The following is a 22,361-nucleotide window of genomic DNA, read 5'->3' on the forward strand; positions in this document are numbered from 1 at the left end:
ATATATGAATATCGTTTAATAGATAGTAACAGATTTAGTTATCATTTTTTGGTAGCACTGGTGAATATGGGATTGATATTATATAGGGAAGGAAATCGTTTATATTGTGATAATAATATGTAGCGATTTTCAACATTATGTCAATAAACCAAGTTTAGTCCGTTACAAAAGTACGTACTAGTATATTTCTATATTTGGATAGAATTAATTTTGATTTCTTATTTTACTTTTAATATGAGTGTTTATCTATACTATTATATTAAAAGCTTGAAGGGACTTAGAAATATTGATTAAACTTTTTGCCCTTCATTAAAAAACTCTGCAATAGACAAAATTGTCATTTACTATTTTTCCTCAAATTATTATTCAATTATAAATTTAATTATATCCCTATAATTTAGTATTTCTTTCCATATCTTTTAGGTTTAGGAGTCCTTTTTCAGCCGATTATTCCAAAAAAAAAAAAAAAAAAAAAACGTTATTTTTGCCTAACATTATAAATACAGGTTTCCAAACTATAATTTTACCTAGGTCTTGATTTTGGATGAACGGCCGCGCACCTTACTTTAAGGGTGAAGAAATTACCTTATGGTATGTCATATGGCTGTGCCTGTGCATGATTAAACAGCTAAGAGATATCCTAATTTGAATGGATTCTAATAGGTGATATAATCTCTATATATCCTTTATAATAAATTAAAAAAATTGAGTAGGAATGAGTTGTGATTTTACATGTGACTTACAATATTGTCTTTTGATAGCATATATGTAAAAATTATTCCTTTTTACTGCGTCGTTGTTTATGCTTTTCTAAATTTCAAGTTAATGTAATTTAGTAGATTTTGTTTGGTTTTGATTGTTTTGCTTATTGTATGATTTTGATGAGAATTTTGAGGTCATCTATACTTTAGTTGATAATTGTGGTTTGTTAGATCTATAATTGTGTATTGTTGAATAAATGAATTTTGTATTGTTTTGTTTTGTTAATTGGAGAATTTGGAGAATAAATAAATAAAAAGCGTGATTTTTGTTTGAGGGCTATCAATTTACAGTGGTGAAGAGATACGAAGAGATGTTCTATTTTTTTTTCTTCAGAAGAGATGTTCTATAGATGATGTGTACATAAGTCTCAACTCAAACGCCCCATTAATTTACCGTAAATCTTCTTATCATTATTATTTCAAATTTTATATCTGCAAAACTACTGTCTTCTTTCATCGTACCTTTTTTTTTTTTTTTGGAATTTAGAAATCGACTCTTTCGTGTTAATTTTAAGATTATTAGGTAATATTTTCAAAAAATTTAACGTCTGATATGGTGATAAGCTTTTACACAAAATTGGTTAGGGTAGTAATTTGCTTTGTCAAAGTGATAAGCTTTTCCCTTTATTTTTTGTGAATTTTATCTTTCATTCGAGCTGATCGAAAAGTAGTATTTAGCTTAGTTGCATCACAAAATTTTGTTTTCTTTTTTTAATATTAGCACTAGATTGGTTTATCTATTGACGTTCAGTATTGATATTGTAAGTCATGTGATTAGTCATTTAACGTTTAGCCAACGGATCATGTTTATTACCATAATAAGGATTCATATCATTAGAAAATACAATGGGATTACAACTTCTCTTTACTCAAAAGTTTGAATTCTTTTAGAAAATACAAGATGATGAAAGTCCGTGCTAGCACGGGCCCAACACAAAAAATAGTATTATACTTTTCTTTTTAGTGTGTCTAAAAAAGAATGATATATTTTTATATTTAAAAATCATTTAACTTGAAACTTCCCCTTTTACCTTTAATGAAATGATTTAAATGAACACAAATATCTATGACTTATTTTAGACCACGAGTTTCAAAGATCTTTCCTTTCTTTTTTAAACTTCGTGCCTAATCAAACTATGTCACATAAATTAGGGTAGAGAGAGTGTCTTTTAGTAATATAATTATGGAATTTTTATTATAGAAAGTATTATAATTCAATTAATTGAAAATATCAATAAATTATTTTACTTAGTCCACTTCTCCCATTTATGACTTTCCTGGTTTGGTTCTCCAATTGAAATATTTGAAATACACATTTTCCTATCGAGTTTCATGCCATCATCTTTTTCTACTCAACAACATGCTTTCATGCGTTAGCATCTGTTGTAGTCTTAAATTTTTAAGTATAGACCAACTTCATCATTTTAAGAAAATATGTGTATACATTTCTTGACCGTTTATATTTCGTCTTCTTGATGTTATTCCTCATTATTTGTGTGAGACGTATATGTCTAAAATTAGTGCATTTTTATCCTTACCGAAAGGTATAAGCTTTAAATCTTTTGGTTTTATGACTTCTTTAGCGGTTTTTGTGTTCAGTTTAAATTGTTATTTCTTTTTTCCTAAATTTTTCTTCTTTAAATTTTCTCTAAGCGTACCTTTTCCATTTTTTGAACTTATTATCATTATTTAAATGTCCTTTTTTTTTTTTGCAATTGTCTCCTACTTCATCACATGGACCCCACTTTTTTTTTTTTTCAATTGTCTCCTATTCTTCCCGTGGACTCCACCTTAATTTTTTTTTTAATTTATTGTTTTAATTAATAAATTTCTACTATATTAGAAGAGATCTATTTAAGATATATTTGTCAGCTTAAAGATTTAACAGGTTCCGTCTCGCTATACTGTTACTGGTCCAGCTTTGAGAAGGTAAGCATAATTAATTTATAGTTATAATTCAATATCAATTTCATTCTTCTCTCACCGTGGGGATTTAATGATGAATTATTAGATTTTATTTTCTGATAGTGATTCCATGTTGGAGGAGTACTTGCTGGACTATTTCGGTTGACATAAAAATTCTTGCAAGTTCGCTTTATAGTATATTACATGGTAGACTTGAGATTTAAGAATTGCATTTGATTTCGATCCAACATATTTTAACAGTAAACACTTGATAGTTTCAGTATAATGGCGTAAAATTTATTTCATCATTTAAATAAATCTCGCATTTATTTTAAATCATTTTTTTGTAATAATTTATGTATACATTTGTTAACGCGATACACACGTGCAACGCACCTACGCTAAACTAGTAACTATACAAATGTTAATATTATTTTAAGATTATAATTTTAAAAAATCTTATATTTTAGGCAAATGTTATGATATTTTCAAAATCAATTTTTTAAAACGGAATGGTATGGGAGACCCCTTTTACTTGTCACGTTTTGACATTTTAGTGCCTGTACTTCACAGGGTTTCATCTAGATCCCTGAACCTGTTCAAAATTGATAGTTTAAACTCATCTGATCCGGTAAAACCCGAACCGAAACGACCCGATTGGAGCCATGGGGGGCTGGGTTGGGCCGAAAAGGCACTGGGTGGGGTAAACCGGTTCAGATACAAATAATTAAGGGAAAACAACACAAAATGCCTCTTGGCGACAAAATATTTTCCTATTTATGCCCCCTCCTAAATTTATTTTGTTTCTACCCGGTTGGTCTAACGACCCGGCTGGTCTAACGTTATTACCCGTATACCCCTCAGCCAAAGTCCAAACTCCTCCCTCTAACAATGTAGTGCGTTTTGAACTTTACAACTTTCTTTTTCTTTTCCTTTAACTCTTTTGTCCTTTTCTCCTTTTTATCTTTTGCTTTTATCCAACTCCTTTTCCGTTTTACCAAATTACTTTTGTTTGTCATGTTTTGTTTTCTCTTTTTGTTTGTTTTTTTCTCTTTTCTGTGGTTATTTATCTTTTTTTAGTTCTCTGTTTTTGTCTTTTTCTTTTTCCTTTTTAAGATAAAAGTAAAATATAATAATAAAAATATTAACTAGTTAATTTTAGATCAATAAAATATAGAAAAATTAAATAATTAGACAACAACAAGAAATGATATAAGAAAAATTCTAAAGTCGCTAGTTTATTTATTAAAATCTAAATTATTAATAGAAAATATGTTCTCACACTTTTTTTCTCTTTTGCAAATGAAAATAAAAGTTATATCTAATATATAGCTCTTTTGAAGGAATGACCATGTCCTTTATGATACCGTATCAACATAGATATATATCATGTGGATACCATAAAATATTGAGGAGTCTTTTTGAAGGAATGAATCAGTCCTTTATGATACCCTGGCAGTATATGAATATATCGTGTAGGTATCATAGAGAACCGAAGAGTGTCTTTTTCCGAAGAAATGAACAAGTCCTTTATGATACTCTAGCAGTATATGAATATACTGTATCATAGAGGACCGAGGATTGTTTTTTTTTTCGGAAGAAATGAACCAGTACTCTATGATACCCTAGCAGTATATGAATATACTGCGTGGGTATCATAAAGGACTAAAGAGTGTTTTTTTCGAAGAAATTAATCAGTCCTCTATGATACCCTGGCAGTATATGAATATACCGTGTGGATATCAGAGGATTGAGGAGTGTTTTTTTCTCTCGAATAAATGAACCAGTCCTCTATGATGCCCTGGCAGTTATACCGTGTGGGTATCATAGATGTCCGAGGATTTTTTTTTTTTTTTTGAAGAAATAAACCAATCCTATATGATACCCTGATAGTATATGAATATACCGTGTGGGTATCATTGAGGACGGATGAGTGTTTTTTTTTTTTTAAAGAAATGAACCAATCCTCTATGATATCCTGGCAGTTTATGAATATACCGTGTGGGCATCATAGAGGATTGAGCAATGTTGGAATGAATTTGCTATCTACGATACCTTGTCAGTATATGATATACCAAGTTGGTATCATAAAGAACTCAATAGTTTCTTGAAAGAATGGACTGTCAGTCCTGTATGATACCATTTCAATATATGATATACCATGTGGGTATCATTGAAGACTGAGAAGCATTTTTTGAAGGAATGATCCAACGTTCTTTGATACCTTATCTGTATATAATATATACCATGTGGGTATCATAGAGTATTGAGTGTTTTTCTTGAAGGAATGAACTGACAGTCCCCTATGATACCATGTTAGTATATGGTATATACCACGTGGGTAGCATAGTATAATGCAATTGTATACTTCAACTACTATTGATTTGGTATACTAAATGCTAAAATATGCTGTTTTTTGAGATATAGAAAAAGAATAAAAAATATATATATCAGTTATCCTTCTTATTGATATAAAAAATAAAAATAAAGGAGCCAAAAGGTAGAATTAGATTATGAAAAAAAGAAAAAAAAAACAGGAACTAAAGAAAAAAAATTGAAAATAAAGGAGAAAAAAATAAAAATAAAGGAGCTGGAATTAAATATGGAATCATATTATGGTAAAAAGAAAATAAAAATAGTATGACTTGGGAAAGAAATAAATGAACAAAAGGGGGGAAAAAGAAAAAAAAATGAAGTAAAGAAGAAAAGAAGAGTAAGAAGTAGAGAAATAAAAAAGAAAATAAGAAAAAAGAGACAATTACCTACAAAAGCTACATTGGATAGAAAAGATAAATAGTTTTGGGGGTATGAAAGGGTAATTATTTTATATGTAGTGGACATTGATGTTCTTTCCCGGATAATTAATGAATTTGGTGCATTAAATGGCCATCTATAATACTCATATCACCTTGTGCCATTTTCATTTTTTTGTGCAGATTGCCCTTCAAAGGCATTGGTCTATAATTTTTGTCCCTCAAATTAGTGGTCTTTAATTTTTGTCTTTCGCCTAATACCTCGAGGTTCTGGGTTCGAATCTCAGCTCAGTAAAAAAAAAAAAAAAATCGTAAGGCAGAGGTTTGGATTTACAAGACAAAATTTTGCACAGGCAGAGTTTGAGGTAGAGTTTTGCATTCAAAACTCTGCCTTAGGCCTAACTTTGGCCCGAATAGGAATAATTTTGTTACGAAACTCTGCCTTGCGATTTGTTATTTTTTTTTTATTCAATCAGAATTCAAATTCCAAACCTCATAGTATTGGGTGAACGATAAAAATTAAGACTAGTGCCTTTGGAGGATAATCGTGAAATTAACCCTGACACTTTTTGCAACAACCTTGATGGCAACGTTACAAAAGAAGCTGGGCCGTGGGCCTATAGTTGTTAAATGTCGAAGTTAACACGAGTCCACATCTTGTAAATTTCCATTTTTTTGCACGGATTGCCCTTCTTTTGGGGTGGTTTTTAAATTTTGCCCCTTATATTTGTGTTCTTTAAGTTTTGCCCTTCACTTGGATACCTGAGGTTCTGGGTTCGAACCCCCGCTCAGGCATAAAATAAAAAAATAATTTTGCAAGGCAGGGCTAGGGGGAGTGTATGCCGGATCCGGCATACAATCCTTCAGGAAAAACTAAAGTTATGCCGGAGGGGGCAGACTTTGCTTTGAGACATAAATTTTATTTTTTTACTTTTCAAGGCAAACTTTTAATTATGCCTTAAGAAAAAGCTCCGCCTTATGGGACATACTTTTAGTTATGCCTTAACTAAAAGTGTGCCTCATAAAATATAACTAAAAGTATGTCCCATAAGGCGGAACTTTTCATTAAGGCAACATTAAAAGTTTGTCTTAAGGAAAAATTCTGCCTTATGAGGCATACTTTTGTTATGCCTTAATTAAAAGTCTGCCCCATAAGGCATAGTTCCTCGTGGAAAAGTTTTGCCCCATAAGGCATAACTAAAACTATGCCTTGAGGAAAAGTTATGCCCCCTCCGGCATAACTTTAGTTTTTCCTTAAGGACTTTATGCCGAATCCGGCATACAATCCTTAAGGAAAAACTAAAATTATGCCGGAGGGGGCAGACTTTGCTTTGAGACATATATTTTTTTTTTTTTACTTTTCAAGGCAAACTTTTAATTATGCCTTAAGGAAAAGTTCCGCCTTATGAGGCATACTTTTAGTTATGACTTAACTAAAAGTGTGCCCCATAAAATATAACTAAAAGTATGCCCCATAAGGCGGAACTTTTCATTAAGGCAACACTAAAAGTTTGCCTTAAGGAAAAATTCTGCCTCATGAGGCATACTTTTGGTTATGCCTTAATTAAAAGTCTGGCCCATAAGGCATAGTTCCTTATGGAAAAGTTTTGCCCCATAAGGCATAACTAAAACTATGGCTTGAGGAAAAGTTATGCTCCCTCCGGCATAACTTTAGTTTTTCCTTAAGGACTTTATGCCGGATCCGGCATACACTCCCTCCTGCCCTGCCTTGCGATTTTTTTTTTCAATTTTATGCCTGAGCGGGGGTTCGAACCCAGAATTAGGGCTGAGCATAAATACCGAAAACCGAAAAATCGAACCGAAACTTCAACAAACCGAACCGAACCGAACCGAACTAGTTTGGTGTCCACCGTCAAAAAACCAAAACCGAAATAGCCGAACCGAAGTTTGATAAAACCGAACCGAAAAACCGAATGCGCACCGAAATTTAATACATTACCCAAAAAATTAAAATAGTCCAGGCCCATTAAGTTTAAAGCCAGAAAAAATCCAATTGTAACAAGTCCTCTTTTGCATTTGTATCGTAACTAGGATGTGTCTTTAGAATTAATCTATGTCCTTTATGTGTTTTCTTAATTATTCTTACGGTATGTATATAACACCTAGTAATCCTATATCATGATTATAATTTTCTGTTCTTGTGTATCCTGTTTGTTTGATTTTGATTTCAATTTATCAGTTTTATGTTTTATTGCTTTTAAGAATACAAATTAGTGTTAATGGAATCGGTTCTCATATCATATCAAAAAAACTGAATTGAAAAAATCGAAACCGAACCGAACCGAACTTTAAAAAACCAAAACCGAAAGAATCGAACCGAACTTTAAAAAACCAAAACCAAAAGAACCGAACCGAACTAGTTTGGTTCGGTATTCGTTGTCCACCTTCAAAAAACCGAACCCGAAATAGCCAAACCGAAATTTGATAAAACTGAACCGAAAAACCGAACGCCCGCCCCTACCCAGAACCTCAGGTATCCAAGCTAAGGGCAAAACTTAAAGACCACAAATATGAGGGGCAAAATTTAAAGACCACCCCAAAAGAAGGGCAATTCGCAGAATTGCCCGTAAATTTCCAATGAATTGTAAAATACTAAAATTGACGCAGGGATGACTTCCAATTCTTATTCTTATGGGCAATTTGCACAGTTGTCCTTATTTGGGGTGCGGCGGGGGGTGGGGGAGGATCTTTAATTTTTTTCCTCTCGAATTGTTGGTCTTTACTTTTTTATCCGTCGCCTAAAATATCTCGAGATTATAAGTTCGAATCCCATCTCAATCAAAAAAATAAATAAAAAATCGCAAGGCAGAGTTTCGTAATAAAATTAGGCTTATTCAGGAAAAAGTTAGACTTTTAACTTTTGTAGAATTCCAGCAGAATAAAAAAAAAATTACCTTGCAAATTCTGCCATATTAGGTAGACTTTTCACGAAGCTTTGCCTTGAGAAATTGTATTCTTTTACTGAGCGGGGTTCGAACCCAGAACCTCGAGATATTTTCTATTACTTTTTTAAGCGAATAACAAAAATTAAAGACCAGCAATTTGAGGGCAAAAGTTAAAAGACCAGCGCCTTTGAGGGGCAAGTGTAAAAAACTGATTTCTTATGGTGTTATTGAAAGGAAATTTTGCATATTTTATTTCTTTCTCTTTTTCACACAATCGATTTGAGGTTAAAATATTATTACAGACTATGGTAATTTTGGCTCTAAAAGTTTAGACTATATTGGAGCTTTTTAATTTTTGAAAGGGCAAAGGTGTAAATATATCCCTTAACTTTGCGATTTAGAGTAGATATACCCCTCGTTACAAAAGTGACGTATATATACCCCTGCCGTTACAAAATGGTGTAAATATACCCCTGCCGTTACAAAATGGTGCAAATATACCCCTGCCGTTACAAAATGGTTCAAATATACCCTTTTGCTGACAGTTTTTTTTTTTTAAAAAATCATTTAGGTTATTTTTAAATTTTAAAAAATGCCACTTGAGTTTCAAAAAAAGTCTACCCATTTTTTTAGTAGACATATTTTTCTAAAATCACATAGTAATTTTTTTCTGATGAGTCGGGTCTAATTAGTTTAAAAAAATAGGTAGACTTACTTTTTTTTTTAAAGTCACAAAGATATTTTTTTAAATGAACCATACCCGACTCATAAAAAAAAAATTACTATGTGGCTTTAGAAAAATATTTCTACTAAAAAAATGGGTAGATTTTTTTTTTTTAAAAGTCATGTGATATTTTTTAATTAAAAAATAACCTAAATAATTTTTTAAAAAAGCTCTCGTCAACGAAAAGGGTATATTTGCACCATTTTGTAATGACAGGGGTATATTTACACTATTTTATAATGGCAGAGATATATACACATCACTTTTATAACGAGATATATATCTGCTCTAAATCTCAAAGTTAAAGGGTATATTTACACCTTTAGCCTTTTTGAAATTATAACAGCAAGTCCGCGACTGTCACACTCTCTCACGCTTACTCGTTGACTTTGTAGTCTAGAAATTTGTCATATTTAAAAGTGAATGGAACATGTTTTTATATTACAACAAGGTTTAATAAGTTCATTACTCCCTCCGTCTCATAATAAGTGATGTTACCTCAGTCAAAAACACGCATATTAAGAAATCAGTAATGCAATATTAAGTTTACTAAATTACCCCATATAATACAAATAAATTACTTTTTCATCTTGATTAGAGCATGCACAAGTTGTAATTCTTTTGACATTGAGAATCCAACAATACCAAGTTACTATGTCGCTTGTCCAATTATCATTTAGATGTTATTTTAATTTATCAGTTTTTATCTAAGGGTAGAGTTGAAAAAAATTAGCTAATTTATGTTTTGATTTGATAAGATGACACTTATTATGGGATAAATCTTTTTAGTTAGGGTGACACTTATTATAGGACGTAGGGAGCCGTAGTTACCGAGAAATTTCCAGTGCGACCTGCTTCAGCTTCAAGTCAACATCTATTTGTTTCTTTATTCCATATTATGTTGTCAAGAAAACATTTAAAATGGATATTGAGAGAGAGAAAAAGGTGGTACATAAAAACAAATGGATAAAGAGCAATAATTCAAGTTCAGTTGCAGCAAACAAATGAATACAAGAGAGAGCGGATTCAATGTTTAAATTTTGTGGGTTTAATCTTAAAATTTTTAATAGTGAATACATTAGATTTTAAAAGTTAAGGGTTCATATTTGCTATTATTATAATTTTAATTATTTTTCACACATAAATTTATGCTCCGCCTCGAAAGATGGGGGTTCAATTGAACCCCCACTTAATAGGCTAGATACGCCCCTTATACAAGATATGTATCTTATATATATATATATATATATACATTTCTAATTTAAAATTTAACCCAAATCTTAAATGAACTTTATTCAATTCAATTTTGTTTTCCACAATTACGAAACAAAAAGTATATACGGAACAATCTTAATTTCTACACATTGATGAAGTAATAGATACATATAATCAAATCATTTAAAAACTAACTACAAATAAATTTAGGTCACCGATATTGATCCATAAAAATCTTAAGAAATGATAAACATTTTACTATAATAGTCAACGAAGGGGAATGAATTTGTATAAATCAAATTCACTCCGTTAGCAAAATTTTAAGAGAAATTTACATAAATAGTGGTCCCATCAAAGTAATAGCAGGCAAATATTTTTTTTTCTTAATAATGTCTTATATAACATAAAATATACATTTATAATACTTAATAATGTATATTTTTAATATATATTTGATTAGCGGATATAATTATTTTAGCCGACTGGCCAAACGTGTAACAAACCCATACTTAAAGAAGTGAAAGATTATTATAAAGACTAAAATGAAAGGGAAAGGGATTAATAATTGGAGTCTTAATTGACGAATAGAAAAGCTGCTTTAGCGTGGCCAATCACAGTTAAAACTTTCTGACGCACTATCATATAGTACGTGACGACACTTCCAATTTTCTCCTCCATTTTCACATTTGATATCAAAATTTGGTCTTGAAATCTCTCACCCGCCACTTTACACTTTCAATTTTCCAACCCTTCATCCATTTATACAACAAAATTCATGTATGTATTGAGAGGGCAACAATTTTTGTGTCTAGAGAGAGGGTAATTTCAAGATCGCAGAAAAAAAAGGAGAAATGGCACCAATTGTGGGTTCAAAGCAAGCGGAACAACTGAAACAAGATGGGAATACTTATTTTTTAAAGAATCGGTTTGGGGCTGCAATAGATGCTTATACTGAGGTCTTTTTTTGTTAGTATTAGGTTAAATAAAGTACCCCCTTAATTTCATTTTGCTAATTTTTTTTTACTACTGAATGTTAATTTCTATAGGCAATTACATTGTGCCCTAATGTTCCGATTTATTGGACAAATCGAGCTTTGTGCCATCGCAAACGGGAGTATGTGCCCCCCCCCCCCCCCCCCCCCCCCCGGTCTTTTTTTTTTTTCCTATTTGTTTTTATTTTATTTTATGTTTATTTGTTAATGTGATTTGATGGTTTATAGTGACTGGAAAAGAGTGGAGGAAGATTGTAGAAAGGCTATTCAGCTGGATCATAATTCTGTAAAGGTGCATACTTTTGTGACATTTTAACACGCACACGTCTTTTTTCAATGTGGGGTTTTCATATAAGTGTTCTATTAATGTTGATATTTCCTTTGTTCTTTGGATGGACTTAGGCGTGTTTTGGCGTTGTTTCGCTAAATTTAGTTTGTTCTTCTCATGGATGTTAAAAACTCTTATGGTCATAACTAGTATGAAGAGAGAAACATGGAAATGTGAAATCTTAAACATTCTATCGGAGAATTCGTTTGCTGAGACAGCAGTTAACTTAATAGGATCACCACAGAAACAACTTAGGGTGTGTTTGGTGTGAAGGAAAATGTTTCCTATGGAAAATGTCTTCTCGGAAGACAAGTGAGTTTCTCACTTATTTTCTAGTGTTTGGTAAGTAAGCAAAAGAATATTATCCCAAGAGCATTTAATTTGTCAAGGGTGGGGATTAGAGGAGTTGGGTGGGTGGGGAGGAGACAATGATCTTGGAATGTCACTTATAGGAACTTGTTTTCCCTACTTTCATTAGGGAAGTCATTTTCCTCATTTTTAAGGAACTTGTTATCCTAGAGAAATTGTTTTCAAAACACTTTTACCAACCAAATATGACAAAATTGGAATTTTTTTGAAAACGTTTTCCTCCATACCAAACACACCCTAAATGTTGCTAATTCCTTTGTTCTTTGGATGGACTTAGGCGTATTTTGGCGTTTCCTTAAATGGAGTTTATTCTTCTCATGGGATAACTTATCCCACCTTTTATCTTATATAGAAGGGATTGGGTACCAAAGGAGTTATACCAATCAAACATGGGATAATTCCTTTCCCATGGGACTAATAATCCCATCCCATCCCTCCTACCAAACGACCCCTGATGGTTATAACTAGCATAAACAACAACAACAACATACCCAGTGAGATGAAGAGAGAAAAATGGATAAATGAGATCTTTAATGTTCTGCAGTTACCGTAATAGAATCACTGCAGAAACAATTAAAATATGGTATTCTTGGTATTTGCATGCAAAGACGTGCTGGAAGTTTTAATGATGTAAATTCTGGAGATTGTTGATTTGTTAACTGCTCCAAAGTATCAGTAAATTCAAAGGTTTTGAAGAAAAATTTAGGTAATCAGAGCATTCAGAAAATCAGAGATGGCTCTATGTTGGATACTTTTACAGAATCTTAGTTTCTTAACTGCTGAATTTATTGTCTTTCTAAGTCGGTGTAGCTAGTAGTTCTTTGTTCTGCAGATAATAACCTAAGTGTATTTCTGGGAGAACAGGCCCACTACTATCTTGGTCTTGCATTGCGACAAAAGGAACAGTATGCTGAAGGTGTGAGAGAATTGGTAAAGGTATAAACATCGTCTCTTACAGATGTTTAAATGTTTATCTTGCAAGTGCCCATACATCACGTTGGTACTTAACACTTTTGTGGCTGTGGCCCTCTGGTGTCTTATATTTATCCAAACAGCCTCTGTTTGTTTGTAAGTTTAGGCTGCAGCGCTAATTGTTTATGAAAATGATGACGTGACAAAGTAGGTATTTTTTTTTTCCTTTTAATTTGGTCATTCTTATATTTTCTTACTTTTGCTATTATAATTTCCTCTTTCATGGTCTTACTAAATTAACACGAATGCAATTCTGTAACTATAGACGTATTGCGGCTGCTATTGTCACTGCTCATTTCTCAATATTTTAAATATATGAAAGTTAGCAAGCCTGATTGTCAGGAAACAAATTTCTGAACCTTTTATTAATTCGTTTGTTTATTTTCTTAATCTGTATTTTCCATAAAAATGCCTTAGGTTCAAATCTTAACTAAAACTGATCTAATATCACCTATATGCTTTGAGCTAAGTAACCATGTGTAGTATCTCCAATGTGCCGTTTCTAGCTTGCTTCTGAGTTCTGAAGAACATCTTGGCCTTGTCCATGTATTCTTCTTCTTTGCTCTTTCAATAAAGTTTCTTTGTTAACCAACAATCTTACAGTAAACCTCAGGGATTAGCGCCAAAACAGTTTATTAAAAACCAACACTAGCATCTTCCATATGTGTGCATCATCTTAGTGGTGAACTATTCTAAAAGTGGTCTTTGAAGTTTTAGGAAAATAGATGTCAGGTGAGGTGCAAGAGATAAATGAACAGGTATTTATGCTAGGATTATCAGTTTAATATTCTTAGTTTGTGTTGATAATGATGGTGTCCAACTTGTGCGCACCTAGACTGCTCCACCGGGAACGTGCAACCTCCCACTAGCACAGATATCGAGTAACTCTTGTCCATCAAAGTTTAAGCATATGAAAAGAAATCATCCAGTGTTTTTGTTTGTTTTGGCTTTATATTTGTTTGTAACTATGATAGTTCTCTGATACATATTTTGGTGGGTATGTTGTTGTTGTTGTATAGTTCTCTGGATGACATATTTTGGAATTCACATGTTATGGAAACCCATTGTCAAAATATATCTTTTAGTTCAATGGAGTAGAGGTGAGCTTACTGGGAAAATGTTCGACTTGGTCCACATTTCTTTTTCAAGGGCGAGATCGTCGCAGCTTGAAGAATTGTTGATATTAAGGACGTTGTTTATATTCCTGGTTGATGACAAGTGAAGCTAGTGAATTATTACCTATTACCTACTCTGAATGAATGAATTCCTCAAGAAGTATTATCAGATAATTGTTGTGTAACTGTTGCTTTTGTGTGTAGCAAGATTATATGCTCGTTGTTGGTTGCTCTTACTAGTAGTAACTGGAAAGTGTAGTTCCAATACCGGGAGAAATCACGTAAAAGATCAACTGTTACCTTCTCAAAAAAAAAAAAAAATCACGTAAAAGATTTCAAGGCTAACACCGTGCTTAAGTGATTTTTTGAGTTCATTCAATCCACCAAATGTACACCAAACTACAACCTGAAGATTTCCTCATAGGTTGTAAGTATTCCTAAGGAACAACTTAAACCCGTGAAACAACTGAACTCCTGCATTGGAAGCCACTATTGTGTTGAATTCAAACCACTATTATGTTGAATTCAAATCTTGGCATTGGAAGCCCAACCATAATTCATGAACTATTCATGGCCACTGTTATGCTGGAAAAATGATTATCTTAATCTTTATTCTTAAGATTCCAGGGCCCAGGTGACATGATATATTTCGCAAAGGAGTTTTGGATGAATCTTTTTCTTTTCTTCTTTTTAGTTTGTACAAGTTCTGCAAACATGTTTTGGATAGATCTATCAATAATCATTTATTTTTATGACGAGCGTAGTTGGAACTATGCTTTCAGGGAAGTCTGTTTTGCTGAATTATGATACCGTCCCAATTTATGTGAATGTGTTTGATTGGGCATGAAGTTTAAGAATGAAGGAATTTTTTTTTGAAACTTGTGGTCTAAGATAAGTCATAGATATTTGTGTGGCTATAAATCATTTCAGTAAGGACAAAATGAGAATTTTAAAGTTAAATTGTTGCTAAATATAGAAAGGTGTCATTCTTTATGAGACTGATTAAAAAGGAAGGAGTGTCACATAAATTGGGACAGAGAGAGTAGTTGACATGATGATTTTAGGGAAGATTGTCCTGCTGAATTATGATACAGCTCTCTTTTGTGTATTCTGTTAGGCATTAGACCTTGGAAGAGGTGCGGATCCAGGAAGCTACATTGTTGAAGAGATTTGGGAAGAGCTTGCGAAAGCAAAATACATGGAGTGGGAGCATGAATCTACGAGGCGCTCCTGGGAGCTTCAGAACTTGAAGTAATTATATTTTTGTTACTTTTGTTGGATTGTTGTTCCGATTACACTGGTCGTCTCCCCGTTATTTTTCTTGTGTATGTGCCTCAGAGAATCCTGTGAGTTGGCTCTCAAGGAGAAGCATGTGCGTGATAGTTCTCAGACAGAAGGGCTCAAAGATGAAAGCTCAACATCTCTTTCGAAGCAACTGGAAGCTGTAGGCGAGGTTTTCATGAAAGCTGCAGAAGATGATACTCCAAGTGAGGTGAGCATTCGAGCATATAATCTTATTCATTTCTACCTTTCGTAAGCAAGTATGTTGTATTACCCTTTGACACTATTGGAAAATTCCTAGGTTCCTGATTACATGTGTTGTCAAATCACTCTTGATATTTTTCGCGACCCTGTCATTGCTCCCAGCGGGTTTACATACGAGCGGGCTGTTATCCTTGACCATTTGCGGAAGGTAACATTTGTTTCTCATCACCTTATGCAATTCATCTTTGTTTTCCATTTTATTTGTTTATTTATGTTCCTGAGCATGGCGATGTAGGTGGGCGAATTTGATCCAATTACGCGAGAACCACTTTATCCGTCCCAGTTGGTGCCAAATCTGGCTATAAAAGAAGCTGTTCGGGCATTTCTGGAAAGGCATGCCTGGGCATACAGAATAGAGTAAATTCTTCATTGGTATGATTGGTATGGTCTGATGCAAATGTCCTTGGCGGTGCTAGTGAAACCAGGAACAGAGCCAGAAGGGTGGGAGGACGCATCTTTCGGTGGAATCATCTGGCTAACAGCTTCCATTCTATATTAACATGATTTCCCGTACAAAATCATGTTAATCGCAGTTGTACAGTGTAGTACTTTTGTAATTGGCTCCTTGGTCTTCATTGATTGTACAGCAAACCATTACCAGCTTTTTGTATGATGTTACAGTGACACTGTTGATCAAACGAAACTATAGTTTTTTGATACACGATTCCTGCTGTTGTGTGAAGAAATTGACTAACTTAAACTAGCCAGTCGTCAATGAAGTGGGTTGAGAACCACTATATCTGAGATTCAAACCCCAGCGGAGGCAAAAATAGTTGGTGATTTCTTCCTATCTATCCAAACCTTGGACAGATTTTACCCTGTACTTGTGTTGGTGGAAGTCCGAAGGTAGTAGGTACCTCATGGAATTAATCGAAGTGCATGCAGGCTGGTTTGATCATCACGATTACTAAAACAAAAGCTGCATTTTCCCCTATAGTGTCTGTTATTAGCTCAACTTCAGACAGTAGACCCTCCATTCCTCATTTACTACAGTTTACTGATTGCAATAACGCCCTAAAGTCCTGAGTCTCTCATTTTACTTGACAAATCAAAATCCATGCAACATTGAGCAGTCTGCTTGCTCTATCTACCAAGTATTTACAGATGGTTATTAGAAATGTCAAATTCGACCCATGAAAAATATCATCCGCCCAACTCAGAGCCTGTTTGGATTGACTTATGCCTATAAGCTGCAAACAACTTATAAGCTAAAAAAAAATAAGTTGGAGTAGTCTAACTTATTTTTTTTGGGGCTTTAGATAAGCTAAGTCAAATGGGCAAAAAATTTTTTTTAGCTTATTTTAAGCACAAAATGACTTTAAGCTAGCCAGCCAAACATTCAAAAAAACTGAAAACAACTTACAAGCAACTTATAAGCCAATTCAAACGGGCTCTCATTCAAGTTTGGGCGAATTAAGAGGAGTATATATTCATGGGCAATTCGCACGAATGTCCTTATTTTGGGGTGGTCTTTAATTTTTGCCTCTCAAATTTGAAATCTTTAACTTTTGCCCTTCGCTAAAAATCCCTTGGTTTCAAATTCGTACCCTTTCTCAATCAAAAATAATAAAAAAAATTGCAAGGCAGAGTTTTGCATGCAAAATTCTGCCTCGCGAATCCAAATCTCTGTCTTGCGAAATTCCTTATTTTTTTTACTAAGCTGGGGTTCGAACCCATAACCTTAGGATATTAGGTGAAAGGCAAAAATTAAAGACCACCAATTTGAGGGGCAAAAATATTAAAGACCAGTGCTTTTGAAGGGCAATCCGTGTAAAAAAAAAAAGTATATTCATTGATGGGTTGTTTTGGGCATAAAGTCCAGTGAACATGTCTTGTAACAGTTTCTTTTTGATTAAAAAGAAAAAGCCAATTTTGATGTGTAAGCATAAACTGCTACCACAATAAATTAAAGACACAACACGTTTAAAAATGAACCGCAACAAGGAGACAAATGACACTTTTATTCTAGTTTTTCCACACGCAAGGAAATAGCCATATCACAAACTTTTTCAATGTATGAGATACCACCAATAAATACTAAAAAAAGAAACAACATTATATCCATGAATAGAAAGAACCATACAGCCCATCTCCATTAAAAATTTGCATACTCAAATAGTAGAAGTGCCACTAGTAAATAACAAAAAAATAGAGCGTCACTTGTAAATAAACAAAAATTAAAGCGTCATAAAGTCCCAGAATTTTGACCCTTTGCGTAACCCAACCCTCAAATGAGGGGCTATATGAACTTTACTAAGGGCACATTCACTTCCAGAAATACCCTATAGTCAAGTAGGTAAAGCCCAGCCAAAGAGCCAACAACTCTCCTCTTGAAAGGGCAAACATAATTAATTAAATATTGCCTTATCGGATCTCTTGAAAACACATTATCCATTCAACCCCCTTTTATGTCATTTAAATATTTCCTCCAGTTCAGTCAATTCAATGCGGTTATCCGCCACTTGTCTAGTCTCCTCTATCTGTTTTTCTAACTATCAAAGGCCAACCATATAAGCGGATGCAGATCCAAAATTTTAATTTAATAAATTTAATATTTAAGATTTTTAGTGCTGGAGTCGGTATTTTTTTTTTAAAATTATGGGTTCAATTCTATTTTTTCGTTAAAATCTATGCGTTTTTACATAAAAATCTATACTCCTTGTAAAAATTACTGAATTTGAATGAATCTTGTACCGAAACACTAAATATATCCTTGCATATAAGGTGTACAATTACACCATAAAAGAATGTAGCTAATCAATTTTACATATGAACATGTCGAGATTATCTCACTTGAAAGTTATTTTTCAAATTTTGCGATACATTAAAACCTCAATAGGAAAAGGTTGATTTTTGTCTATGTCATCCTCGTTACAAGGAAAAGGTTGATTGTTCTGATTGAATTACGAACATTGTTTCCATGCCCAAGATACAAGAACGTATTCCCGTATTAACTAAAATAACATGTATAATAAAACCATAAAATCGATCTCTCCGAATCCTGCCTCGTCAAACTGCCAATATTTTATTTGTTTTGCAAATTGTGATCAGCAGCCCAATTTGGAATTGGATTTTCCATGTTGTCAACGGAGCTTCTCTGATCACTGAATTAAAATCGAAAAATCCATACTCCCCATATCTAACGGCTGTCCAATCATGAGATGTTGCACGTGAAATCCTAGCTATACAATGCACACAATGTGCATTTTTCGCGTTACACTTTGTCAATAAACAATAACAATTCACAGCTACACTTTACCCTTTTGATGTGGACATAAAACGATCTCTCATAATTTTAACTAATTGATTCACTTCTTTCATTTCGATTTTTATGATGCTCTTCTAATTTATTAACTAAAAGGTTTAAACAATAAGCTAAGTTAGTAATTATATATTGATTTCTTGTGTTACAAAAACATGGTCGATTCAGAAGCATTTTCTTTTCTCCTTATAATGGTAAAGATGGCATGTTGGTAAATCATCCACCTATATAATTGTTCATGTACGAGCAAGACTTGGCAGCTACAATACCTCTATTTCGTTTCTTTAAACGAAATTTCAATTTAATTTAATTTAATTTCATCGAACTATTTAATTTAAACACATAATTTCTTTTATCGAACTGATTAACTTTTCAATCACTACTTTCATGTTTTCATTCACTACCCTGTACTATAAACAGGGGAGGAGTCAGAGTATTACTTGCGGGTTTTTTTTAGATCTTAAATCTGTATAAATATTTTAATTGTGAACCCAACAACTAAGATGAATTACAAGTTTGATGATAATTCAGAACCCATAAACTTCAAATATTGGTTTTGCCTCAAAGTATAAAGTACAAAGGACAAACCAAATAATTTTATAAATTAAATTTCATGTTTAATCAAACACAAGTAATATAAATGAAACAGAAAATACATAAATAGTAGATGAATCTATTACTGTATACCAAAATTTGTTTTTTTTACTTCCAAAAATTTGATTAATTTCTATTTGCTGCTATCTCTTGCCATCATCTAGTACGAGTTATCGCGGGAAACAACACAGAGTCGTTAACGGCGGTAGCGTAAAACCCAACAGTCCGGCACTTTACACCATTCATCTCCTTTGATGGCGTTAACCACGCTGCCGGCATAATGTTAGTTGTCCTTTTATACGAACCAAACCATTTATTCTGCATGAACCTATTTTTCCTCCATGGAGGAAAAGTAAGGCCTCTATTTTTCAACGATCGTCTCGAAGCATCGCTCATTACTCTCAGTATCAGCTTTAGCTCTTCGCTTTTACCAACAAAAACACTCGGTAAGGACTGTAATAACCCTTCGTATTGACACGTAGGCCTCGCGATCTCGAATTCGGCACGGAAATCGAGATCGATGAAGTAACGAGTGATGATCTGATTGGTGGAATCTGATTTTACTATGTCAATAAACTCGTAATTTCCAGCAGCAAGACCACCTGAACTCTCCCATTTCGTCTTGCAAATCGCGGCATTGTAACCGAAATTCCTAAGGTACGCCATTACATTCCTCTGAAGCATTGATTTATTCGATTTAATGCAGGAGAACATATCCAATGCTTTAGCAACTCTTGATACAATCACATTACGAAACAAATCAATGTCACTGCAAAAAACAGGGCTCGGCATTTCTTCACATATTGATACATCAGGCTCAGAATCTGAATCATTTTTCGGAGTTTCGTCTTGGCCATTTTTATCAGTATAACCGAAAACGAGATCGGAGAAACTAGGAGAAGCCACGTCATCATCGGCGTGAGCACTGTGTTCGCTACCACTGCTGAAGTAACCGATTTCTCGATGTTTCTCATCAGTACGGCCAATGATTCGAGCCTTCATGCTATCGTCTAAGGGGTCAGTAACTCTCTTCATTCTGCTAAAACCAGACATTTTTTTTTTTTTGAAGTTTTAGTACTAAAGCTCAGAGAAAAAAATGTTTGATGGTTTGGGGTTTAATAGAGGCTAACTATTGAATTATTGAAATGAGAATATTCGAATAAAACTGGAATTAGAAATAGGAATTGAGGAGTGAATAATGCTTATATAGTCTTGGATTTTGAAGTATTTAAAGAAGGCCTTTAAAAAAACAGGGGAATGAGTCGTATCCTATAAGATTAGCACGAGAATAGCACGTGACACAAGTTTATTGGGAGGTTAATTGAGTGCTTAGTATAGTTAGAAGATAAGTGGTAGGGGCCTAGGGGGTACTATACATATGCCTCTTCAAAAATTCGAAAAGGTAAAGACAAAAAGAATAATTGGAATAATTGATTGCTGCATGGAATTGGATAGAGATTGAAAAACGTGTTTTTTAGATAACTAACAGGTCCATTCAGAGCTTATAATTTATAAACTAATTGGAAATAACTATTAAGATTATTGGTGTAATAGACGAATTGAAAGAAGAAACGTTTACCATGAATAAACGTGAATGTAATCATAAGGAAATTTTTAAATAAACAAAGAATCCAAAGTTTCTTTTCCTCTTATAATAACAATTTGTCAATAAAACTAGAATGAGGATCGTATATTATGATTCGAAATAGTGACGATGCCAAAGAATTGAGAAAACATTTGTGGAATAGTTATATGTCATGGTATATGGCTGGTTTAATTTATATTGAATGGAAAGTCGTTATGACTTGGGTTACAAGAAACTGAGCTGGCAAATCTTGAGCTAATTAGGAAATACATTTGCCTTTTGTCCTTTGAATATAAAACTACGAAGGAAATCTGGATCCACAATGGTAATGCAATAAAGCGACCATTCGAACCTCGATACCAAACTTTGCACTCAAGCAAGGTTGCACAGTTGCCACATAAGCATTACGTTACAAGTGTAGCCTTAATGACTGAAGTTAAAGTTGGCCTTGGGATAAATCTAAATGTATAATTAATGAAAATTATACCTTATTTAGAGGTGTCATAGGCCTCATTTGTTTGCACTTAATGGAGGTCTGAATCTGAATGGTTCAGACCTTAGGCCATTAAGTGCATTTGTTTAAATTAAGATCTAAGCACTTATTAGGTCTGAATATGTCTTAATTATTAAGATCTTAAATCAAGTCTTAATATCATTAAGAGGTATTTTTGTATGGATAATTTTTACCACCAGCCCCACCCCTACTCTACACCCAACCATCCATCCCCGCCCCCACCACCCTACCCCCACTCCCCAACACCTCACCTTTACCCCCACCACCAACCCTAACCCCAACCCACCCCCACCCCCACGCCACCCCAGCTCTAACCCCACCCACTACCCATTCATCCCCACCCTATCCCCAACCTACCCCACACCCCAAGCCTCTACCATATCCTCCACCCCCACCCCAAAACTACTCACCTAGCCTTACCCACCACCACTACAAAGCATCTCCACCATTGCTAGCGCAAATATATTTTTCATTTTTTATCAAATAATATTTTATTTTATTAAATTTGTTTTTATTTTCTAATATTTAGTTACTTTTTTATTTGGATTATATATTTAATATGTTTAAATAAATACGTTATGCACATTCAGATGTTGAAAAACAAACAGTCTTAATCATTCAGTGTTCAGAACTAGAGACAACATCTTAACCATTCAGATGTGCATTCAGATTCAGACGTCTTAATCTTAATGAAAACAAATGAGGCCATAGTCTCTTCCGCTTAATTGACCAATTAGTTACACTTTTTCTGTTTTTTTTTTTTACAAATAAATGTCATAGATGCCTTCTTTCACTTAATAGTGTATTTGATCTTAATTTAC

General features: G+C 33.5%; 2 protein-coding genes across 2 annotated transcripts; one reads left to right on the forward strand and one right to left on the reverse strand.

Annotated features, from left to right (window-relative positions):
- Window positions 1–10,851: 10,851 nt before the first annotated feature.
- Window positions 10,852–16,244, forward strand: LOC132606967 (E3 ubiquitin-protein ligase CHIP-like). The gene is made up of 8 exons (XM_060320696.1): window positions 10,852–11,220; window positions 11,311–11,378; window positions 11,485–11,548; window positions 12,818–12,889; window positions 15,158–15,291; window positions 15,379–15,532; window positions 15,623–15,733; window positions 15,821–16,244. Exons 1-8 carry the CDS (start codon window positions 11,116–11,118, stop codon window positions 15,944–15,946), a joined length of 834 nt encoding a protein of 277 aa, XP_060176679.1. The 5' UTR covers window positions 10,852–11,115; the 3' UTR covers window positions 15,947–16,244.
- A 3,164-nt stretch (window positions 16,245–19,408) lies between these two features.
- LOC132626634 (uncharacterized) lies at window positions 19,409–21,173 on the reverse strand. The gene has a single exon (XM_060341568.1). The coding sequence runs from the start codon at window positions 20,492–20,494 to the stop codon at window positions 19,598–19,600; it is 897 nt and encodes a 298-aa protein (XP_060197551.1). The 5' UTR covers window positions 20,495–21,173; the 3' UTR covers window positions 19,409–19,597.
- Between the last annotated feature and the right edge of the window lie 1,188 nt (window positions 21,174–22,361).

This window comes from Lycium barbarum, chromosome 1 (assembly GCF_019175385.1).
Source record: "Lycium barbarum isolate Lr01 chromosome 1, ASM1917538v2, whole genome shotgun sequence".
In the NCBI taxonomy this organism is placed as follows: domain Eukaryota; kingdom Viridiplantae; phylum Streptophyta; class Magnoliopsida; order Solanales; family Solanaceae; genus Lycium; species Lycium barbarum.

Excerpts from the sequence above, each read along its gene's own strand:
- LOC132626634 (XM_060341568.1), bottom strand. The coding sequence starts at position 20,494 with ATGTCTGGTTTTAGCAGAATGAAGAGAGTTACTGACCCCTTAGACGAT.
- LOC132606967 (XM_060320696.1), top strand. The coding sequence starts at position 11,116 with ATGGCACCAATTGTGGGTTCAAAGCAAGCGGAACAACTGAAACAAGAT. Across the intron at positions 11,379-11,484 it reads TTGTGCCATCGCAAACGGGA|TGACTGGAAAAGAGTGGAGG; the intron begins GTATGTGCCCCC and ends GATGGTTTATAG. Across the intron at positions 15,734-15,820 it reads TCCTTGACCATTTGCGGAAG|GTGGGCGAATTTGATCCAAT; the intron begins GTAACATTTGTT and ends ATGGCGATGTAG.